The sequence below is a fragment of the Nylanderia fulva genome, unplaced genomic scaffold, assembly GCF_048542155.1.
Source record: "Nylanderia fulva isolate GAGA-0341 unplaced genomic scaffold, ASM4854215v1 Scaffold2, whole genome shotgun sequence".
NCBI classification, from domain to species: domain Eukaryota; kingdom Metazoa; phylum Arthropoda; class Insecta; order Hymenoptera; family Formicidae; genus Nylanderia; species Nylanderia fulva.
This window is the reverse complement of record NW_028190263.1, coordinates 2,578,416-2,596,490: the sequence shown is the minus strand read 5'-3', so window position 1 is coordinate 2,596,490 and position 18,075 is coordinate 2,578,416. Positions and strand designations below refer to the sequence as shown.

The window sequence follows — 18,075 nt, the reverse complement described above, 5'->3', positions numbered from 1 at the left end:
ACGAGACTGTATTGATTGGTTTTTACAATTTTTACAACGTATATTCTCTTAACCTACTTTGCCAGAAAAATATCATATACCTATATATATATATACTCTAGGATCCTCAGCGGGGTCGTTTAGATATGGTCGTACGTATGTGTTATTTCATAGAGCGATTAGACTAATTAGGAGACCGGGAGCAGGACTAGTCTTGGACACCGAGATTACGAGATTCTCCTGCTTTGCGTAATTTAAATGGATCTCGTGTAGCGTATATTCGGTGGGGCGGTGTAGTGGAATTTCAAGCAGATTATAATTTTTTTACGTGACACAGTATTCGCGTACGTGAAACGCTCCAACGCGATTGACGGTATCTTATAATATGCGAAAAATTGAATTAAACTTTTCGTGAGTTTTATCAAAGTTTCACGTATTACACAATTTTTATATTACATTTTCATATATTATAGCAATAAGTAATTTAAGGAGGAAAGGAAAAAGTAATACATTTTTATGCAAAAGTAGAGTCAGTCGAAAGATCTCTGACAAAATATCCAAGATACAAAATCTAAGTGAGGGACAATAAAATTATAATAAAAATACAGATATTTCTACATACGTATAAACACATGTCACAATCAAATAATGTGTCAACTAAATATAGACTACATTTACAACAGTTAAAATAATAAACATTGATTTTTGCGTTATACATTTTCAAAAAGAAAGGAAAAAAAGTAAGTTTTAAGAGGATAAAAAAAGGCGAACACACAATTGAAAATCTTTATTATGTATGCCGCTTATATACACGTCGATCGACGTCCGCCGGAATAATTGCGCATTTTCGCTCCGTAGAAAATGAAGTTAGGGATTTCATTATCTAAAGTACAGATAGCAGGACTGACAGCCTTTATCCGCGGATGTTATCTCGCGTTCTTTTGATTGACAGCATGTGCGCCGGGGTTTCCCATCGCGGGCGGGCATCGTCGACGAGGAGGGTATCGGCTGGATGTTCGCGCGCGGAAGGGACGTCCGCCCTGGCGCAACCGGGCGGACGTCGCCGCTCCCATGGTGGGGAGAGGGATGAAAGAGAGAGAGAAAGGGAGCGGGGCGTCGCGACGCTGCTCGGTAGCGCCACGAACTAAAAGTCCGGGCGCCACCGCGCGCCAGTGCCGAGCCCGCGATCGTGGCGAGCGTACGCGTATCTCGTGCGTGCCGTGTATATATCGCGCGCGCGCGTTCGAATACACGGTTCGAATTCCATTCCGAACTCTTCGCGGGCGAAAGAAACGTACGAGGGTGCGAGCGACCGCGCGAAATTGCAACGACGAAATTCCGTGCCGCTCCCTTCGTCATCCGGGATTGCTGTTGGACGATTGCTCCGAAAAAGAGATCTGGAGTCTCCGGCTTCCAGGATTTACGAGGAGAGAGGTCGATGTCGATTTTAAAGCGCCAAGTGTCCCGGGGTCACGAGATGTCTTTCTTTACCTTGCCGAGACCGCGGACCATCCCTTAAAGGAAAGGGAGGGAAAACGACGTCTCTTGTCAACGACGATGAATCCGCGCTGCGATTCTCTTCTCTCGATTGTTCCGCTCTCTTTTTTTCTTCTTTTTCTCTCTGGACCCTTTTTTTCTCTTCGTCGTTTTTGCAAATCACGAGAGGTCGATAATGTGACGTGACTCTCGGTGCATCGCGGGGCTTTTCTAACTAAAGGACTCTCGCATCTCTTGATTCTCATTCGACGTCAATCCGCCGCGTTCGAGCGGTGGTAGCTTAACGAGTTCCGCGGCTTTTTATCGGTCGGCCGTTCATCGGTGATTGGAATCCGGCATCGGGCGGATGATCCGGCCGGATTCCCCGTAGTTCTCATCGGCAAAACGATCGGTGTCGATGCAACATCGTCGGGAGAGCCGTCGGCTGGTGTCGACAGGTGTTTTTGCTAAGTAAACACGGTACAACTGGCTGAATGATAGATGAAGCACGTAGTAGCCTCGTGACGATCCGCCGAGTCCCTTAACGAGCAGTCGGATCAGAACCGTTCGATGTCGACGAGATTTCTTCATTTTCTTCTTCGTGATGGACCAGTAATTCTTCCGCATCGCGTCGCGATGAATTCTAGGTTCACGCGGAGACGATCATTTTTTTCGAGACACGAGTTGAAGGCTGAGAACTTCTCAATTTATTTTTCCAATTACGATTATATCAATTTCATTTCATGAAAAACGATTTTTTTTTTCAACTAGTTTTTTTAATAAACCGCACTAGAATGTTCCGTTGACCTAAATTCGCGCGGGGCTTGCGTTTTTGGTGCTTTATTTCTATTAATTTTGTTTCTCGCGTTTCGCGTTTAAAGCGACCTTTTTGCGATTTCCGCGGTAATTACGCAGGCGACATTTAATATTCGTTCAATTAATCCAACCCCGCGCGCGTTTCCGAATACATACCGTTTATAACCGTTTCACGAGCGTGGCTGCGCCTGTCACCAGATTTTTCCGGCGTACACAAAATTCGCGGCGCAATATTCCGAAAGATAAACGAAAATGTGTACGAACATTTTTTCATATGTACATATTTCAAAATAGGCCCCGTTTACCGACTCTTTTTGGCTCTCGTTAGCGTCGAACGCTCGTTTCTTCTTCTATATGGACTTCCCCTACGTTCGAGTTAATCGCCGACGCGAATCCTGCATATGCGAGGACTGATGAGCGCGTTTTAACGAGCGTTTTCTATTAACGCGCGACAGTCTCACATTCCATAGTACCCTTCGGTGTCCACCAGGATACAGCTGGACACCTATCCTAACCGCCTGCCTGCCACGCGTCGAATCGATTCCCCTAAGGCTTCGAGAAGCCGGAGCCCTATTAGCAAATTCGATTCGTTGCGGTAACTCGGGCTCCTAGCTGTGAAAACGGGTAGTTAACGATTTTTCGTCGAGCACTCCCGCAGGCTCTCTCTCTCTCTCTCTCTCTCTCTCTTTCGCCGTTGAATCGGCGCTGGAAACGTGACGTGGATACAGCAGGAGACGCGAAATATTTCCTCGCCGTAACGAAATGTTATTAAATAGCGACTTCTTCTTTCTCGCTTCCGCGACGAAAATTGCTCCGGCCGTTAAAAGCGGAGCTATATCCAGTTTCGAGAGGCGGAACACGCGAGAGATGAAAACCGATGAATTGGCGAGAGTTTTGAGCTGGTTTTTTTTAAGTCGAGAGAAAAAAACGAGTGGCGCTGAGAGAGGGACGTTTATTCGAGCTTCCGGCGGAAACGTCAATTATTATCGCGTAATGGAAACGAAAAAAAAGAAACGAAAAAGTGCGCGACTATCTCGCCGCAAGGTCAATGAAATTGCTTATCGGCCCCGCCAAGACTTTTAACTTTCGTGAAAAACCGATAAATTCATCCGATCCTACTTTCCAGCGCGGATACGCATCCCCCATACCTATATACGGTCGGCGCAAGTTTTAAACTAGTAAAACTCTCTCTCTTTCTCTCTCTCCCGGCCTAAAACGCGAGAAGACGTATAAGTAAATTCGATTTAATAGCGTAAGTTGGACCATACATCACGATTAAAGCGGAACCACTCCGCCCGGACTTTTTACCGAATAAAAAAAAGAAAAAAAGGAAAGGAAACGACTTATGCACGGTGTATCGAGAAAACTGATATCATGATGTTGCAAATTTTATCGATACGATACTTGAGATACTCCATTAACGATACTAATGATTTGTGTCGAGACACAGTCATCTCTTAATACCGTGCATTTGACTTATCTCCACTTGAATATTTTTAAACACGTTCTACTTATGATGCTTTTACGTTGTGATCAACTATACAGGGAAAATACATCAGGAGGTAATGTTATAACCCGTCTTGGAGTGATGTATTGAATGTTTGAACGCGCGAGAAACCATAACATCCGTAATAGAGTAAACCGGGATCTTGCTGAGCACAGAATGCGACCAGATGTTTGCCGATGAAATGTTCAGTGAGAAAGTAAAAGTTTGTGAAAATCCCGTGTCATTCGTTATCATATTTTTCATAGTTTATTGAATTTAGAGCGAGGCATGCAATAGTGAAAAAAAGACGGCACTCGCGGTATAAATTCTAATACTTGCAATTTTATTTCCGTTGGTTTATATGTCTTCATAAATCGATAAATATAATGTCTGCAAAATTCTTGATGGTTCACATGATAATGCGACTTTTATAGTTCAACAAATAATCGAAGTGAAGTAGAATAGAGAGGCAATGTCGAGATAATGTCGTTGGAATTCTTTTTACGGAAAGAAAGATGGTAATTCGTATAAAAATGATACGGTTTCGAGGATAATGTTCCATCGCGAACCTTTATATCGATTGATTCGTCTCTGACAATGAGTACACAAAACTGTAATTTATCTACTAAAGCGAGTTAGTACTTTATGATAAATTTTTTATAGCAATATCCAGTTTCCCAAAATATGAAACTGACGCTTTTTTTACAATGAGCATTTTCTGAAAAATCTGTCAAGAATTCATAATTTATCTGCGCGCGTAATTTGCACGCATTACTACTGCATTTTTATTTATTCATTTTTTTCCACAATAATAATAATTACTTTCTCCCTGAAAAAAATATCGTGAAAAAACATGTGCAGTGGTGCTGTAGAAAAGAACTCGCTGCGAAGATGCGGGAGATGGAAATTATCGGTCAGGTGGAAGAAGGGCCGCTTCGTTCTCGTAGATCCTTTAAACTTGTCCGAGCTTGAGATCTTTTAAACTTGAGTAGCAAGTTGAGGCGGGGACCAAGTATGGAAGAACGCCACGGAGGCTCCGGCAATTAATCACTTAGTGGTTTTATTCAATTATGTCTCGTTGCGAACCAGAGAGTCGAGTGCCGTTGAAAGCGGGGTGAGAGAGATAGTAAAAGGAAGGAAGAGAAAGAGAGAGAGAGAGACAGAAGGAATGCGCCGAGGTTCGGTGAAGACAGTACAGGGCTACCGAAGGAAGTTACGACCGGGTGAAGCTTTCGGAAACCTCGCAAAAGTGTTATTCGAGACCGAGAGGATCGCGTCGCGGTTGGCCGCAACGACAGTCGCGTCGCCTCGTTTTCCAAACAGAAAGCCACCATCTGCTCTACCCCCGCACTTATGCAGCCCCCGAGTTCATCGATCATCGGGGACGATCGTAAAACCCGTCCGGTGGTCGCGTGTCTTTTTGCGCGCGATAAAACGCGCTCTTAAGAGGAGACAGAGAACGCGGGAACGAATTCACGCGCGGCTCATTAGAGGCGTATTCAGGCGCATTCTCCGTTTCTTTTCCGAGACGCGTTGTATAGATGCAGCAGCTCTCGCCTCGTTTCAAAGCGGCGCGAGAAAAAGAGGATATATATATATATATAACCGTGTCGACTCTTTATTTTATCCCATCGCTCGAGTCTCGAACGCGGAAGTTGAAACGGACGGTCCTCTCTCGTGCAAGTTTTCCCTCTCGTTTCATCGGGTTTGTCCCCTGCTGGTCCACTGGTCCATATCCACGGCGATATCCCCGTCGGCGATCCCTTCCGCTTCCGTTCTCGCCGCTTTAATATCCCGCGCTGTGATCGAGAGAGAGAGAGAGAGAAGGATTCTCGCTCGAGCGCGAATCCGGACGAGTTTTCCTCGAGGTGCGGAAATGGGACGACCCGACCGAATTGAGAAAGACGACGAGACGCTCGAGACCCCGGACTACCACTCTTGGCGATAAAGCGTCATCATTGCGCTTTACTATCGGCTTTAGCAATGTGGTAAAAGTCGAACGTCCCTCCTCTCTATTTCCAGGACGAACGCGAGAGCGGGGATTGCGAGGATCCGCGAGCGGACGTCGAGTGAAACAGGTGATTCCGTGATTCGTACGAAGAAGCACTTTTCGCCGAAGAAATTTAACCGCAGCCGGACTCGACCTCTCTCTTGCGGTGATCGAGAGAGAGAGAGAACGGACCGCAAGTGATATGAGTGCTGAACGCAGGATCCTTCGTGACGGCGTTAAACGTCGATCGAGTCGCGAGAGATACCAAGGAAATACCATCGAGTGATCGGCACGCGAGGAAGACCGGATATCGCGCGGGGAGGGGGACGGGTCGAAGCCGAGATAGAAGGACGAGAGGGAACGTAATAGCCAGTGGTGTTTTTTCCTCTCTTTGGTTGCGTGCGAAGGGGGAAAGCGGACCCTGTCTACGCGTGCGGCGAGATACGAGAAAAGCGAAGACGAGCTGGAGAACGACCGGGTGGAAATAGCCTCGAGGCGGGAAGGAAGGTGAAAAAGATGATGCGGTGCCATCCGATCATTCTCCTCGCCGGCCTGCTCACCGTCGTCCGTGCTCAAGGTCAGTCCGTTGCCCGGCATTCCTTCATATATCTTCTTTTATTCTTACTCTACGTTTCCCCTACTATGGCGCAATTATGTCTTACTTTACGTTTTTCCCGCTCTACAGCCCCGTATACCCGGTGTTGGTTTCAAACTTCGGGTTTCCATTAAGGGCGATACTTCTCTCTCTGCACGCGAGAGATCTTTCTTGGAGAAGAGATCGCCCGTTTTCTTTCACTTGCGGAAATTCAAGGCGCCTACTTTAGACCGACGCGACGCGACGTTCCGTTTATTCAAATGTGCATCGCGCGGAACGTACAAGTTGATCTCTCGTTATAATAATAACAGCTTACACGGTAATCGTAAAGCGCGAATTCGAGAAAGAAAATTACCTACCCCCCGGTGGTAAAAATCGGAAGCTAATTAGTTCAATTGTTGAACGCTATTTACTATTTGTACGTAAAAATAAATTATATTACGCGAGTTAAGTGTATAACTTGTATTGTTAAAAGTTTAGTTCTAGTAATATCGCATCATTGATTACAAATATATGGCTAAAAAGCGAAACCGAGTTTGCTCTCGTTAAACTTTTGAGATGTACACATAGACTTCTATATATAGCATAATGTAGAATTCAGAATCCGACACGAGGATGATGTAAATTTTAATTACACGCATCTCTGTCATATAAATACTCGTGCTCTGTAATTCGCGTAAGTTTTCACACACAGTCACTCTTTCTGCCGACAAGAAAATTATAATCTTCTAATTGAGAGAGAAATATCTCTCTTTAAAATTAATCTATCGGAAACATAATATAATATTTTTTCAGATTTTATACAATTATAGTATCTCATAAATCGGCAATTGTATAATTATTTGAAAAACAACTCGAAAACATCTTTTCATAAATATTCTACGAAGCTGTCATTAAATATTTTTCTGTAACAATACATGAGACGCTGAATATTTAAAATTTACGTGAATTTCTCGTAAAAGCTTTTTTCATCGCAAGCTCAAAATCTCCTATACATGATAATACCGGGATTCTCCGTATTACGTTGTACGAGCTTATCGCCGCGGGATAAATCACATTTGTCGTCGGTATAGAATCTTGCACGACGCAACTTTTCATCCATGTCGGATATTTCGTTCGCGAGTGAAATTTGTTTAACACACCATTCAAGTCTATTTCCCTAACAATGGCGCACACGTGCCGACATTCACCGTGTAACGCCGTGGTTTCACGCGTATCTGCTGACGTCTACCCATTGTCGCGGGCCGGCCATTAATCATCGTCGCGCGAGGACGTTGCTTCCTAAAAGCAACAACAATATTATTTCGCCAGAGTGGCCGCGCGATTTTCTCCCCGGGAGGAGGAGGGTTACTACTGTGTTCTCTCTTTTTGTTTTATTTTTTAAACTAACCAAGTTTTTTACAGACACACGCACACACGGAGCATTACGCGCAATATTGCGCGGTAGTATTTCCCGCCGCAGTTTCCCTCCCCATCTCGCGCAGAATCTCCTCTCTTTAATCGCTCTTCAAGCGCGGGAGAAACGCGGAAATAAGGTGACGAAATAAGGGCTGCGGGGATGTGCACTCAGGACGGAATGTGACGTTTATTTGGTGCAGGAAATTTTATTCCGGGATTGTATCTTTTTTTTTTTTTTTAGTATGTTTGGACTAGTTTTTCCGACGAAATTTTTCTTGGCGCGTCGATGAGAATTTTATGACTCCGAAAATACGTTCACACCTAATTCTTATTACGTTTCTTTTTAAGTAGGGTCAAATTTAGACTCCGCTCCCCGTGGTTGTCGAGATAGTACTATATGCGGGTTGCGGGCTGTGCGAATGACAGAAGCAACACTGTTAAATGGACAGTTATACAATTGTAATTGGTGTTCATTATGCTTGCCGTAGATAATCGTTTTCCATCTTTTATTCTCATTATTCTCGATTTGATAAATCATAAAATATGATAAACTCATAATATGACATCAAATCTTTCTAATACGTGGTCCTCTATAAGGCAACAGTAATGATAGTGTAAAAATATTGATTAAAGGATAATGAATCGAATAATTTGTAGAGGGAGAGAGAGAGAGAAAGTATATATCAGTGTCTCGACACAAAGCGCTTTCTTTTTCGTTGTTAGAGTTATCTGTCATTCAAAAATATTTATTCATATATTAGATATAATATACAAGGTACAAGTGCACATACATATACATAAATATATAGGTCTTATTAGAGCACAATGCAAAGCATAGAGATCGATGGTATTTACAAGTCGTGGATGCTTTCACTAAATTGATTTTCCAGGGTTTCGCTCCCTGTTTGCACATTTAATTATGCGCGCCATTATTCCTACGCTGCAAATAATGTAGCTCGACGCTCATTAACTTTTTACGAGATCCCAATTTTTTGAAAATAACTTTAGCATAATAGCCATCAATTCATGGTGGTCGCCACTATTACTGCCGCGTTTCCGTCTATAGTTAAATCTATGGCTTTAACGATGATATAATACGATAATACGAAAACGGCTTATTATTCGTAATTTTAACGCGGTAATCTCTTGCGCTTTTACATAGTTTATCTAGTTTAATAATTTCTCTATGGCGTGAGAGTATATATTTACAACTCACCATCATTATTTCATGCTGCGCGATGTTCTTTCAAAATTGTCTTTCGGAAGATGATAGAAATTGACTCTGCGAGGGAATCAAAGTACATAATCCTATTTGATACTTGATAGTATCTCTTTATCACTGTATATAATTCGACGCTTCTATCACAGGCGTCCGCAGGATTTTTTCCAGGAGGGGGTATAATTAAATTTTTTTTCCTAATTTTTTCTATATTATTTTTATTTTTCTATATTAAATATACAAATAAATTCCAGTGTTTATTCAAAAGGAAAGCAAACGCTCAATTTTTTTTACTGATTCCAAGGGGGACAAATGCCTTCTATGCTTTTGATCTTATGCTCTTAACTTGTCATAACCGGTTTTTTTTCATCGTACAAGAGGGGGCGAAGGGGGATGGATTATCTCCGCGATCTCTTATGTTTTTTTTCGACGAGGGTGGCGCGCATGGAACCCCAAGAGCCATCACCTCCGTGTAATCGAATCCAAGCCGCACGCGTGCGTGTGTCGCATGCGTGCTGCACGATCACCGAGGCGTGGTCGGCGAATTACGTGTCCCCGACATATGTCCCCATGGGTCCACTGTCTCCCTCCCCCTCCCCTCTCCTGCCGTTCTTTTTATTTCTCTTCGTGGACGGCCACCATACGGGTCGTGTACGCTTCTTACGGGGCTTCTCGGAGCGAGCAGGTTGACAACGTGCGCGTGTCCGGACGCGAGTCGGCTTTTTGTGCCTGCGTCAGAAGGGACACGCGACTTCCCGTCTCATAAATACGAGTACGGCGTATTAGTGCGCGATGAATCGCGTCCGCTGTCCGTTTCTTTCTCTTTTTCTATCCGGAGGGTGTCTTCGGTGGCGAAATGACTCGTCGGAGATACTATCGTTAGCTACATTAGATCGGTCGCGTAATAAGGCGAAAAAAGTAAACAGTGACAGTTCTTTGAGCGAGCGACTTTACCTTTGCTAAAGTCAATATTATTTCTAGTGGTTTTCTCCAAAGTGTCTCTCAAGGCGATTTAATATAAAATCATGTTATTTTGTTTTCTCTGATATTTTTTATATCAGAGAATTATTTATAAATGTAATTATCATTTATAAATGTTTTTTATCGTGTATTTAAATGTCATTAATCTTTTCTTAGAGATTTTATTAATTTCTTTCGGTAAAAGTCAAAGCATGAAAAACATCATCTTCTTCTATTTCGCTCTCGCAAAAATCTATGTGCGTTTGAGCGACTACAGAGGGGGTGAGGGGGATTATTTATTTAATATAAAAAAGTGAAAATAAAACAAAATAAAAAAATAAATTTAAGAAAATAAAGAAAGAATAAAAATTAAAAAACAAAAAAATTATTATGCCCCCTTCTGGAAAAAATCTTGGGGACGCCCATGCATGTAAATTACATCGAAACGGATCCACAGTGATGAGATTTAAGAAATAATTTGGAAAATAGCGTTAATCAAACGAATGGATAATTTGTTAAAAGTCAAATAACGGGGATCTGCGTCAATAGTTAATAGAATTTGATTCGCGCGCGAGAAATATAGGATTTCTCGTCCTGTTATTTACAGAAACTCTGCATCGCGTTTCACGACAGTATAAAATCGCGATGTATCTTTAAAGCCCTTTCGCCCTTCTTTTCCGTCTCTCTATTCCGCTATTATGTTTCGCGAATTGCGATGCCGTTTATAACCGTCGTAACATCTCAGATGTCACGTTTCGGATTATTCGCGAATACGTGTCAAGTATTCATCCAACGAGTCACAGATATCTCGACAATCAAATATATAAAATACGTATTTACTTTAATATTATAGAGTCGGCCGAATTTTCGCGATGACGCAAAAATCGCGCTAAAACGATTTTCAACGCGACCTAAATATAGCGATTGTTAAATTTTCCACGTAAGAAAGAGATCATTATAATTTGTTAATTGATTAAAATAACTAGCAGGCTACTCTCTAATATAAAGAAAGGAAGAGATACAGAGATCGAATGCGTTACTTCGTAAAGTGAACGTTAAGTGAGCGTTAATCTTATTATTACTTCGCGAAGGCGCGCACCGATTGCAATTTTCCGCATTAATTATTTGAATTCTGTTATATAAGTATCTATTATATAATGCGGGGTAAAGAAAAAACTAATGAGTTTTAGAGGAGCGGCCATTAAGCGATTACGCGACTTTTCCTCACGCTATACGGGCGATAATGAGACGACAGGCATGCACGGAGAAAAGCGTAGAACTTAGATAAATAGTTGCGGACGGATAAGTAGAGGGAGGGAAAGGAAGGGAAAACGGCCAAGTCCCGGGGGTGGATCAATTCTACTCGTAGATTAGATCCGGTGATAGTAACGATAACAATAATTTGTTCCGTCGCTTTACCTGGACGACGATCGTCTTGAGTAATTGGATCGTCGAGAGAGAGAGAGAGAGAACGAGAGAAAGAGAGTTATTCACGTATAAAAAATTATTCCCTTTTCTGGTTTTGCTTTCCGTTCTTCAACCTCCACGAATGCACATTTATATTTCACACGGTATATATTTTAATGTATTAATTGAAAATAACGAGAGGGAGATAATCGCTGCTGCGAGGAATGTCACTTTCACGGCGACTCGATTAAAGCACAGGACCAGTCGAACCGGTACGACTCGTTCGATGAATTTCGCCGGATGTGTTTGCGACGCCAGGTGCGAGTTACCTGGCCCGTGAGACGAATCGAGCGCAGATGGCGGTGAGAGAAGGTGGCAGGACCAGGGGATCTCGCGCCCTTTCGAATGATATAGCTCGGAAATGGGGATGAGACGTGGGCGTTGTCCGTACCGTTGCGCTTACATCTCGGGAACTTGGCGCAGCACGGTCGGTGCCTTATTAAAGCTCTCGAATATCCGAGATAAGTTTCGCGTACCCGTCAAAGAGCTTGCTTCGCGAGAGACACGATAGTCTTTACTGCATCCTCGTCCAAGTCGCGGAGAACACGCTGATGATTACGCGTCGCGCTATTAGAGCAGTGCAATTTGCGACTGCGTTTTTTTTATTTTCTTACACATATAGTATAATATATTATGAATATTTGTCTTGAACAACTTGCGTATAAAAATAAAATCGCACGGCCTTTGATGCGAGTAAAACAGCTCATCACTTTTTACAATATGCAGTTACATTTTGACGTTTCGCAAATTCTCTCTTGCGAAAAAAAGCACATTTCACAGCTTTTGTCGGGAATATATAGAGCTCGCGATTCCTTGTAAAACCCAATCTATTAAACGTCTATCACGTTCGCGGGATAAAAAGGTTAATTTCAACAATGCGTGAGAATAATGCGCGCGTGTTTATGACAGGATTAAATATCATAAATCCGTGGCGCGTGGCGCGCGCTCGACGACGAATAAAACTATTCCGTTCACGACGGCGGCGGCGGCAGCGGCAATTATAACGTCGTGTTGGCCAATACAACGGCGCGCAACCCCATTGTGGTTTGCAGGGTTAATTGTATCGATTCGATACAGAACTCTCTCTCTGCACATGCACCATGAATTTCCTCCACGCCGTACGGCGCGGCGCGCCGGTCCGAGGTTATCGCGATTACCGGGATAACTTTCGAATCGTATAGCAATGATTTGTGATCGACAGCGAATTTGCATATACGCGCGGGGGCGTAAACTACCCGGGGAATGGGGAGGAAGGCTGCAGCCGAAAAGCGGAGAGACAAGGCGCACGCGGGTGGGCAACGTGTTCCCGCCACGACTAAACTAATCGAGAGGAGAATTGTACACGTATGCGCATTATACCGGCACCGCTGGCAGTCACGTATACCGCTCCTGTATGTGTGTGTGTGTGTGTGTCCCCGTATATGCCGTTCCAGTTTTCCGCAGTTTAAAGCTCTTCCGTGGCACCGATCAACGCCGATAAAGTACACGTATTAACGCCGTTCTACTCGCGATCGTTATAACGTAGAGAATCGTCCCGATATCGATCTCTCTCGTTCGTGCAATAGTTTACACAAATCCGATACAATTTTGAAGCTGTGTGTGTGTGTGTGTGTGTGTGTGCGTGTTATCGCGATTGAAAGATCTCGCGGGAATGTTAGGAAAAAAGATAATGCTTCTTATACAATATGTATATGTATATATATTTTACAAATTATTATCAAAATATTCTGAAATACATGTGTGCGTTATGAGATTAAAAATCACAATTTTTCTCATAATTTACAGAAACCTATTATTTTTTAACGTTTGGGAGAAAAAAGTGGAAAAACTTGTTATTGCGATATTTCTGTATAGAAAAAAATTATACCAAATACGCGCAAGAAATATATCCCTTCCAAATATTAATCGGATAATATTTTTCTTGTAGTTGCTTATAACGATTAAATACGAGGTGCGTGTTTACGGATGCATATTTAATTGGAAATTCATATTTGATTCAGTAAGAATTTAATATCCGCTGCGAGCAAGATAATCGTATTACATAAACATATGCATGAACATAGCTAAATTTTCCCATTGTTTACGCAAACTATTTGATATTACTATATTATATGAATTATAAACGGAAATGTTATAACAGATTCATTGGACCAATTACAAGAATAATTTTCATATAATTCGCATATACATATTTTGGATCGATCATATGAATTCGATAAAAACATTAATTCTTAAGAATTTTGACAAATATTAATTTCATCAATACCGCATTTAGTACTTCCTTAGTAATATTTAATAATAATAATCCTTTTTAATTAATATTAAAAATTAGCAAATGTGCGTGTATATTTTGTCGTAATTAAATTGTCTTGGAGTAGTTTTTGCGTCCTAGTTTGAAATTTTCAGATTCAACTGCGAATGATTGAATTTGCAATGCGAAAATTCGATTGTGATATTTTTTAGTATTGTGCAGAAAAGTAAAAGTTCCACTTGAAAAAAAAAAATAAAAAAATAACCGCTTTACTACTGTCCTATTCGTTTTTTCCTATGCTACTCTGTCATTATGTCTCCCCGTTTCACCATATCATTACGGACTGCTTAGTCATGCTTCTGCTAATGCTTATAGCATCAACTCGAATGGTGAACGGCTGAAGAAGAGAGCAAATTGATAAGTGACACGCGATATTAGAATATATAATTCTCAGCAGAGGATATGTATCACGTGTCAATTCGCTATTATTTTATCGTCAAATTAAACACTTTAAAACCATGTTTGTATGTATCGTTCATTTAACGAGAGATTTAAGACCGCGATGGGGTTCATCGTTATACAAAGAAAGGCTCTATATTGAGGCGTGTTCTTGATATACGAGGCAAAAATGGCATGAAACAAGGGATGCAACAAGCAACGGTGTAAGAAGTTGAAAGGTAGACGAGTAATGGAATACGCGAGAGAGAATGGTAAGAGTCGACTTTTTTCTTAGGTTGCAGAAAGCAAACCGCGTATCAGAGCGAATTGGAATCGCGTCGTCGCATTGAAAGTCTTCTCTTTTTTTACCTTCCTCTTCCCGCATCCGTTCTTCTCGTCTCGCGTCACTTCTTTTCGTCTACTTAACGGAGATAGCCCTCCATCATCCCCTCGCCGTTTGAGTCTGTTCGGTGACGATTTCTATCTCTTTTTCCTCTCTCTCATCTTTCCTCGGGAGAAGAGGTTGCGTGGTAAAGCTCAACAACTTTTCGTTTCAGCATTGCAAATTGTTTGGCACGAGGCCGCACCGACAGCTACTTACGTAGCGAGAAGCAGCCGCATATGTGTGTGTGTGTGTGTGTTGTGTTGTGTAGGTGGATGTAGCGACACTCGTAGCGTCGCACATTTCAATTTATCCCTTTCTCTGTAACGCCACCACGCCGACGGAAGTCTTACGCCACTGTACCTTTATCCCTTGTGACTCGAATCGTTCGTAGTTTCAAATTGTTATGTCACTCTTCATGTATTTTTCATACACACTTCGGTTTGTTGTTACTCCAACGGAATTTCGTAAATGCTAAATTGAAACGGCTGTATATGGTCATTAAAACTTGACGACTCGAGTCAAGGATCGACCTCTCGCAAGATACGAAATTTCATTATTTAATTATTTTCTCTGCGCGTTCGTCTTTTGAAATTAGATATTTTTATATAGCTCAACTCATGAAATATTTGGGATATTCTTTGAAATAAAAAAGTCTAGTTAATAGTTAATAGTTTTAAAATTAAATTTTCATCGTTTCGTAATTCTCTCTTCTGAAGCGAGGAATCTCGAATAAAAATTGCGCGAAACCGCATTGTCGATCGTCATGTTTTAATTAAGCTTACGTAATTAAAACGTAATGCGAGTCACTTAGCGAATCTGAGGACGTTCATTCTTGCGACAAAAGGGTCCGGTTCGTACATCCCGCCGCGAAATCGCGGCACGGTTTAGTAGGTAACTTTTAATTAACGAGATCCAATAGTTGCGAGAGCACCTCGGGAGAGAACGGATGGACGTTCCGGGCAAAAACCCGACGTTGGCCTTCGGCCCGGGGCGTGCGTGGGACGGGTTTCACTATTAATCAGACGTCTTTCCAACTACCCTCGACCGACGTTTACACGGTCCTCTCGTAAGTTACGAACAATTTTAATCGATAGAGTCGAGCTTAATTTTTGGTTCAATTAGCCCGCGTGACCGAGCTTCCGGTTAGATAGTAACGGAAGCGGACTGCGAACAGAGACAAGAGAAAGAGAGAGAGAGAGAGAGGGAAAGTCAATAAAATATAGCAGCCGGTTTAATAGCTTCCATACTACATTTATCAGCGAATACCATCGATGATTGGAAGCTTCAAATTTCGCGTGCAAACTTTATGGCGATTTATGCTTTATACGAATTTCACGTAACGTATTTAATAAATGTTACTATCACGAGACTGAAACGAGAAATGCGCAAAATCATAATAACATTTATTAATAAAGAATAATAACTGAAAAAGAGCTAAAATTTATCTATAAGGGAAATTGGTATAAAATCGGTATATCTTTATGTTTTTGGACCTGCTGAACTCGAAAATGAAACTTGAAATTGTCCGTCAAATTGTGAAAATGTAATTTTTCTACGGAAAAGCCGTGTAATAAACTAAGACTTTTTGTTTACAATTGCCACTTATTCATTAAAAAAATATTTGCTGCAAAATGCGGCTTTTCTATAGCTAAATTACATTTTCATAATTTTTCTCGATATTTAAATAATTTTAAACTTTATTTTCAAGTTCAGTCGAGTTCAGGTCCAAAAACATAAAGACATACCGATTTTATACATTTCTCTTACAGGGGCAAATTTTGGCCCTTTTTCAGCATTGTTCTTTTTGCTCTATATATTTACATGTGTTTTTTTCTCTTTGTTGTTCAAATATAAAACGGTATTAGATGCAACTTAGGATGTGACGTGCTCGCCCGAAATACATATATAAAATGTACATTTTATATGGCAAATTGCGCGACGTATATATTCATCTTTACGTTTTTCCCCCATATTCATTTTTGCGTTTGGCGAACATCGGCGTGAGCGAGAGGGTTTTTTCGCGGGTAAGTGAAAACTCTGTCCCGTCCGCGCGCGGCTATTCTCTATCATACATATTTAACTACGTCGGCCAGTACGGCGGAATCCTTCATGTTCTTTTTGTTTTTTTTCCCCTCACTTTTTTCCGTCCACCTTCTATCTGCGCTGTCGCTGCTGTCGACTGTCGCGGGCGGCGGCTGGGATATCGGTAGCTTCGTGTATGCTCCGGGTTCATAATTTAGCGACACGCCGGCTGGCAGAACCGATAAGATCGTCCGCCGTTCGACGAAAGGTCCAAATTTATTCCTTCGCGCGCAGATGAAATTTCGCGGTGTAACGAACTCTGTCGCTTTATCAGAACGAAGATGACGATATTATAAATCGCGGGATGACTCCTCCGCGATCGATGACCCTCATCCCTTTTTCGGTCGCGTTCGTTTTGACATCCCGCGATTCTTGTCTCTGTCCGAAATGAAGGATCTCTCGAGAGAGATATATCGGTTATGCAAGATTTCGCGTGAATTACTGCATGAGAATATGCGCGATGAGAGGATATATAGGTAATGAATTAATATATGTATATATAGAAAAAGTGACAGCGGAGAAGGAAAAGTGGAGGTGGAAGGAAGGAAGAATCTCTTTTCTAAAGGGAGACACGTTCCTCGAATGCATGATTCGCAAGGATTAATTTATTCCTATCTCTTTGAAATTATTCATATAATGTAGTTCCTATCTCTTGAAACGTATTTTGTGCGCGCGTGCAAGGCTTTTCAGTGCAAAATATACGAATTACCGCGGATTAATTAATCAACGCACGGATTATTACCGATCATTCGCGTACATCGACAAGGTACGACATTTAAAAGACTACGAATCATATTTTAAATGCATACATTACTGTCGACAATTATTTGAGAGAGAGAGAGAGTATTTAATTATATTGTAAATTTAAAGACTTTATCAATCCCTCTGTTTCGCTCGAATGTTTACAATGATGTCTACATATAATAAATAAATACAAATTGCATTAAACGTACATTGATATTACATATTATTTTGACAAATGTACAAAAAAATATCACGACTCGAAATTTCCTCTCTCTCGTATCGTCAGTATATTTCATAAAGAGAAAATTCAAATGCACCTTATGCAAGAGTAAGAGACAAACGTGCACACACACACACATTATTATTTTAAAGCTATAGGCTGTCCCCTCGTGTGCATTTGTACGGCAACAATTGCGCGCTTAAATAAGCATAAGCCGAAGTATGCGGGTACACATATCCCACCCACTCGAGAGATCGATTGTTCGGCATTTCAGCGCGCTCATCATTTACGATCGTGAGAAGCGCCACGAAAGGTGCATCCAATTAAGGGGATGGCGTGCGGAATTTTCTTTACGATAGATCAGGGTAATTGCTCGGTGTACGCGATGTTTCTCTCTCTCTCTCTCAAGACTACGTGCGCATTAGTCCTCCTCGATCGAGCGCTCGCAGAGAAATTCGATCAGCCGGACCACCGCAGAGAGGCGGCTAGGATTACAATCGATGACGCGTTCTCGTATATACCATTGTCATGCCACGGTGCATCATGCGCATGCACGTGCGCCCACGCAT

The 18,075-nt window shown here is 41.8% G+C and overlaps 1 protein-coding gene across 4 annotated transcripts in view; it reads left to right on the top strand.

The window, feature by feature from the left end:
* Positions 1-1,161: 1,161 nt before the first annotated feature.
* LOC114945212 (synaptogenesis protein syg-1) overlaps positions 1,162-18,075 on the top strand; it is a 281,456-nt gene continuing 264,542 nt past the window's right edge. For all 4 annotated transcript variants that reach the window (XR_014924590.1, XM_029321322.2, XM_029321321.2 and 1 more), the window contains exons 1-2: positions 1,162-1,413; positions 5,780-6,324. Coding sequence is in view for 3 of the 4 variants with exons in the window: in XM_029321322.2 (XP_029177155.2) it covers positions 6,264-6,324 (61 nt within the window). In the remaining variant the exon portion in view is untranslated. The remainder of the gene's footprint in view (positions 1,414-5,779; positions 6,325-18,075) is intronic.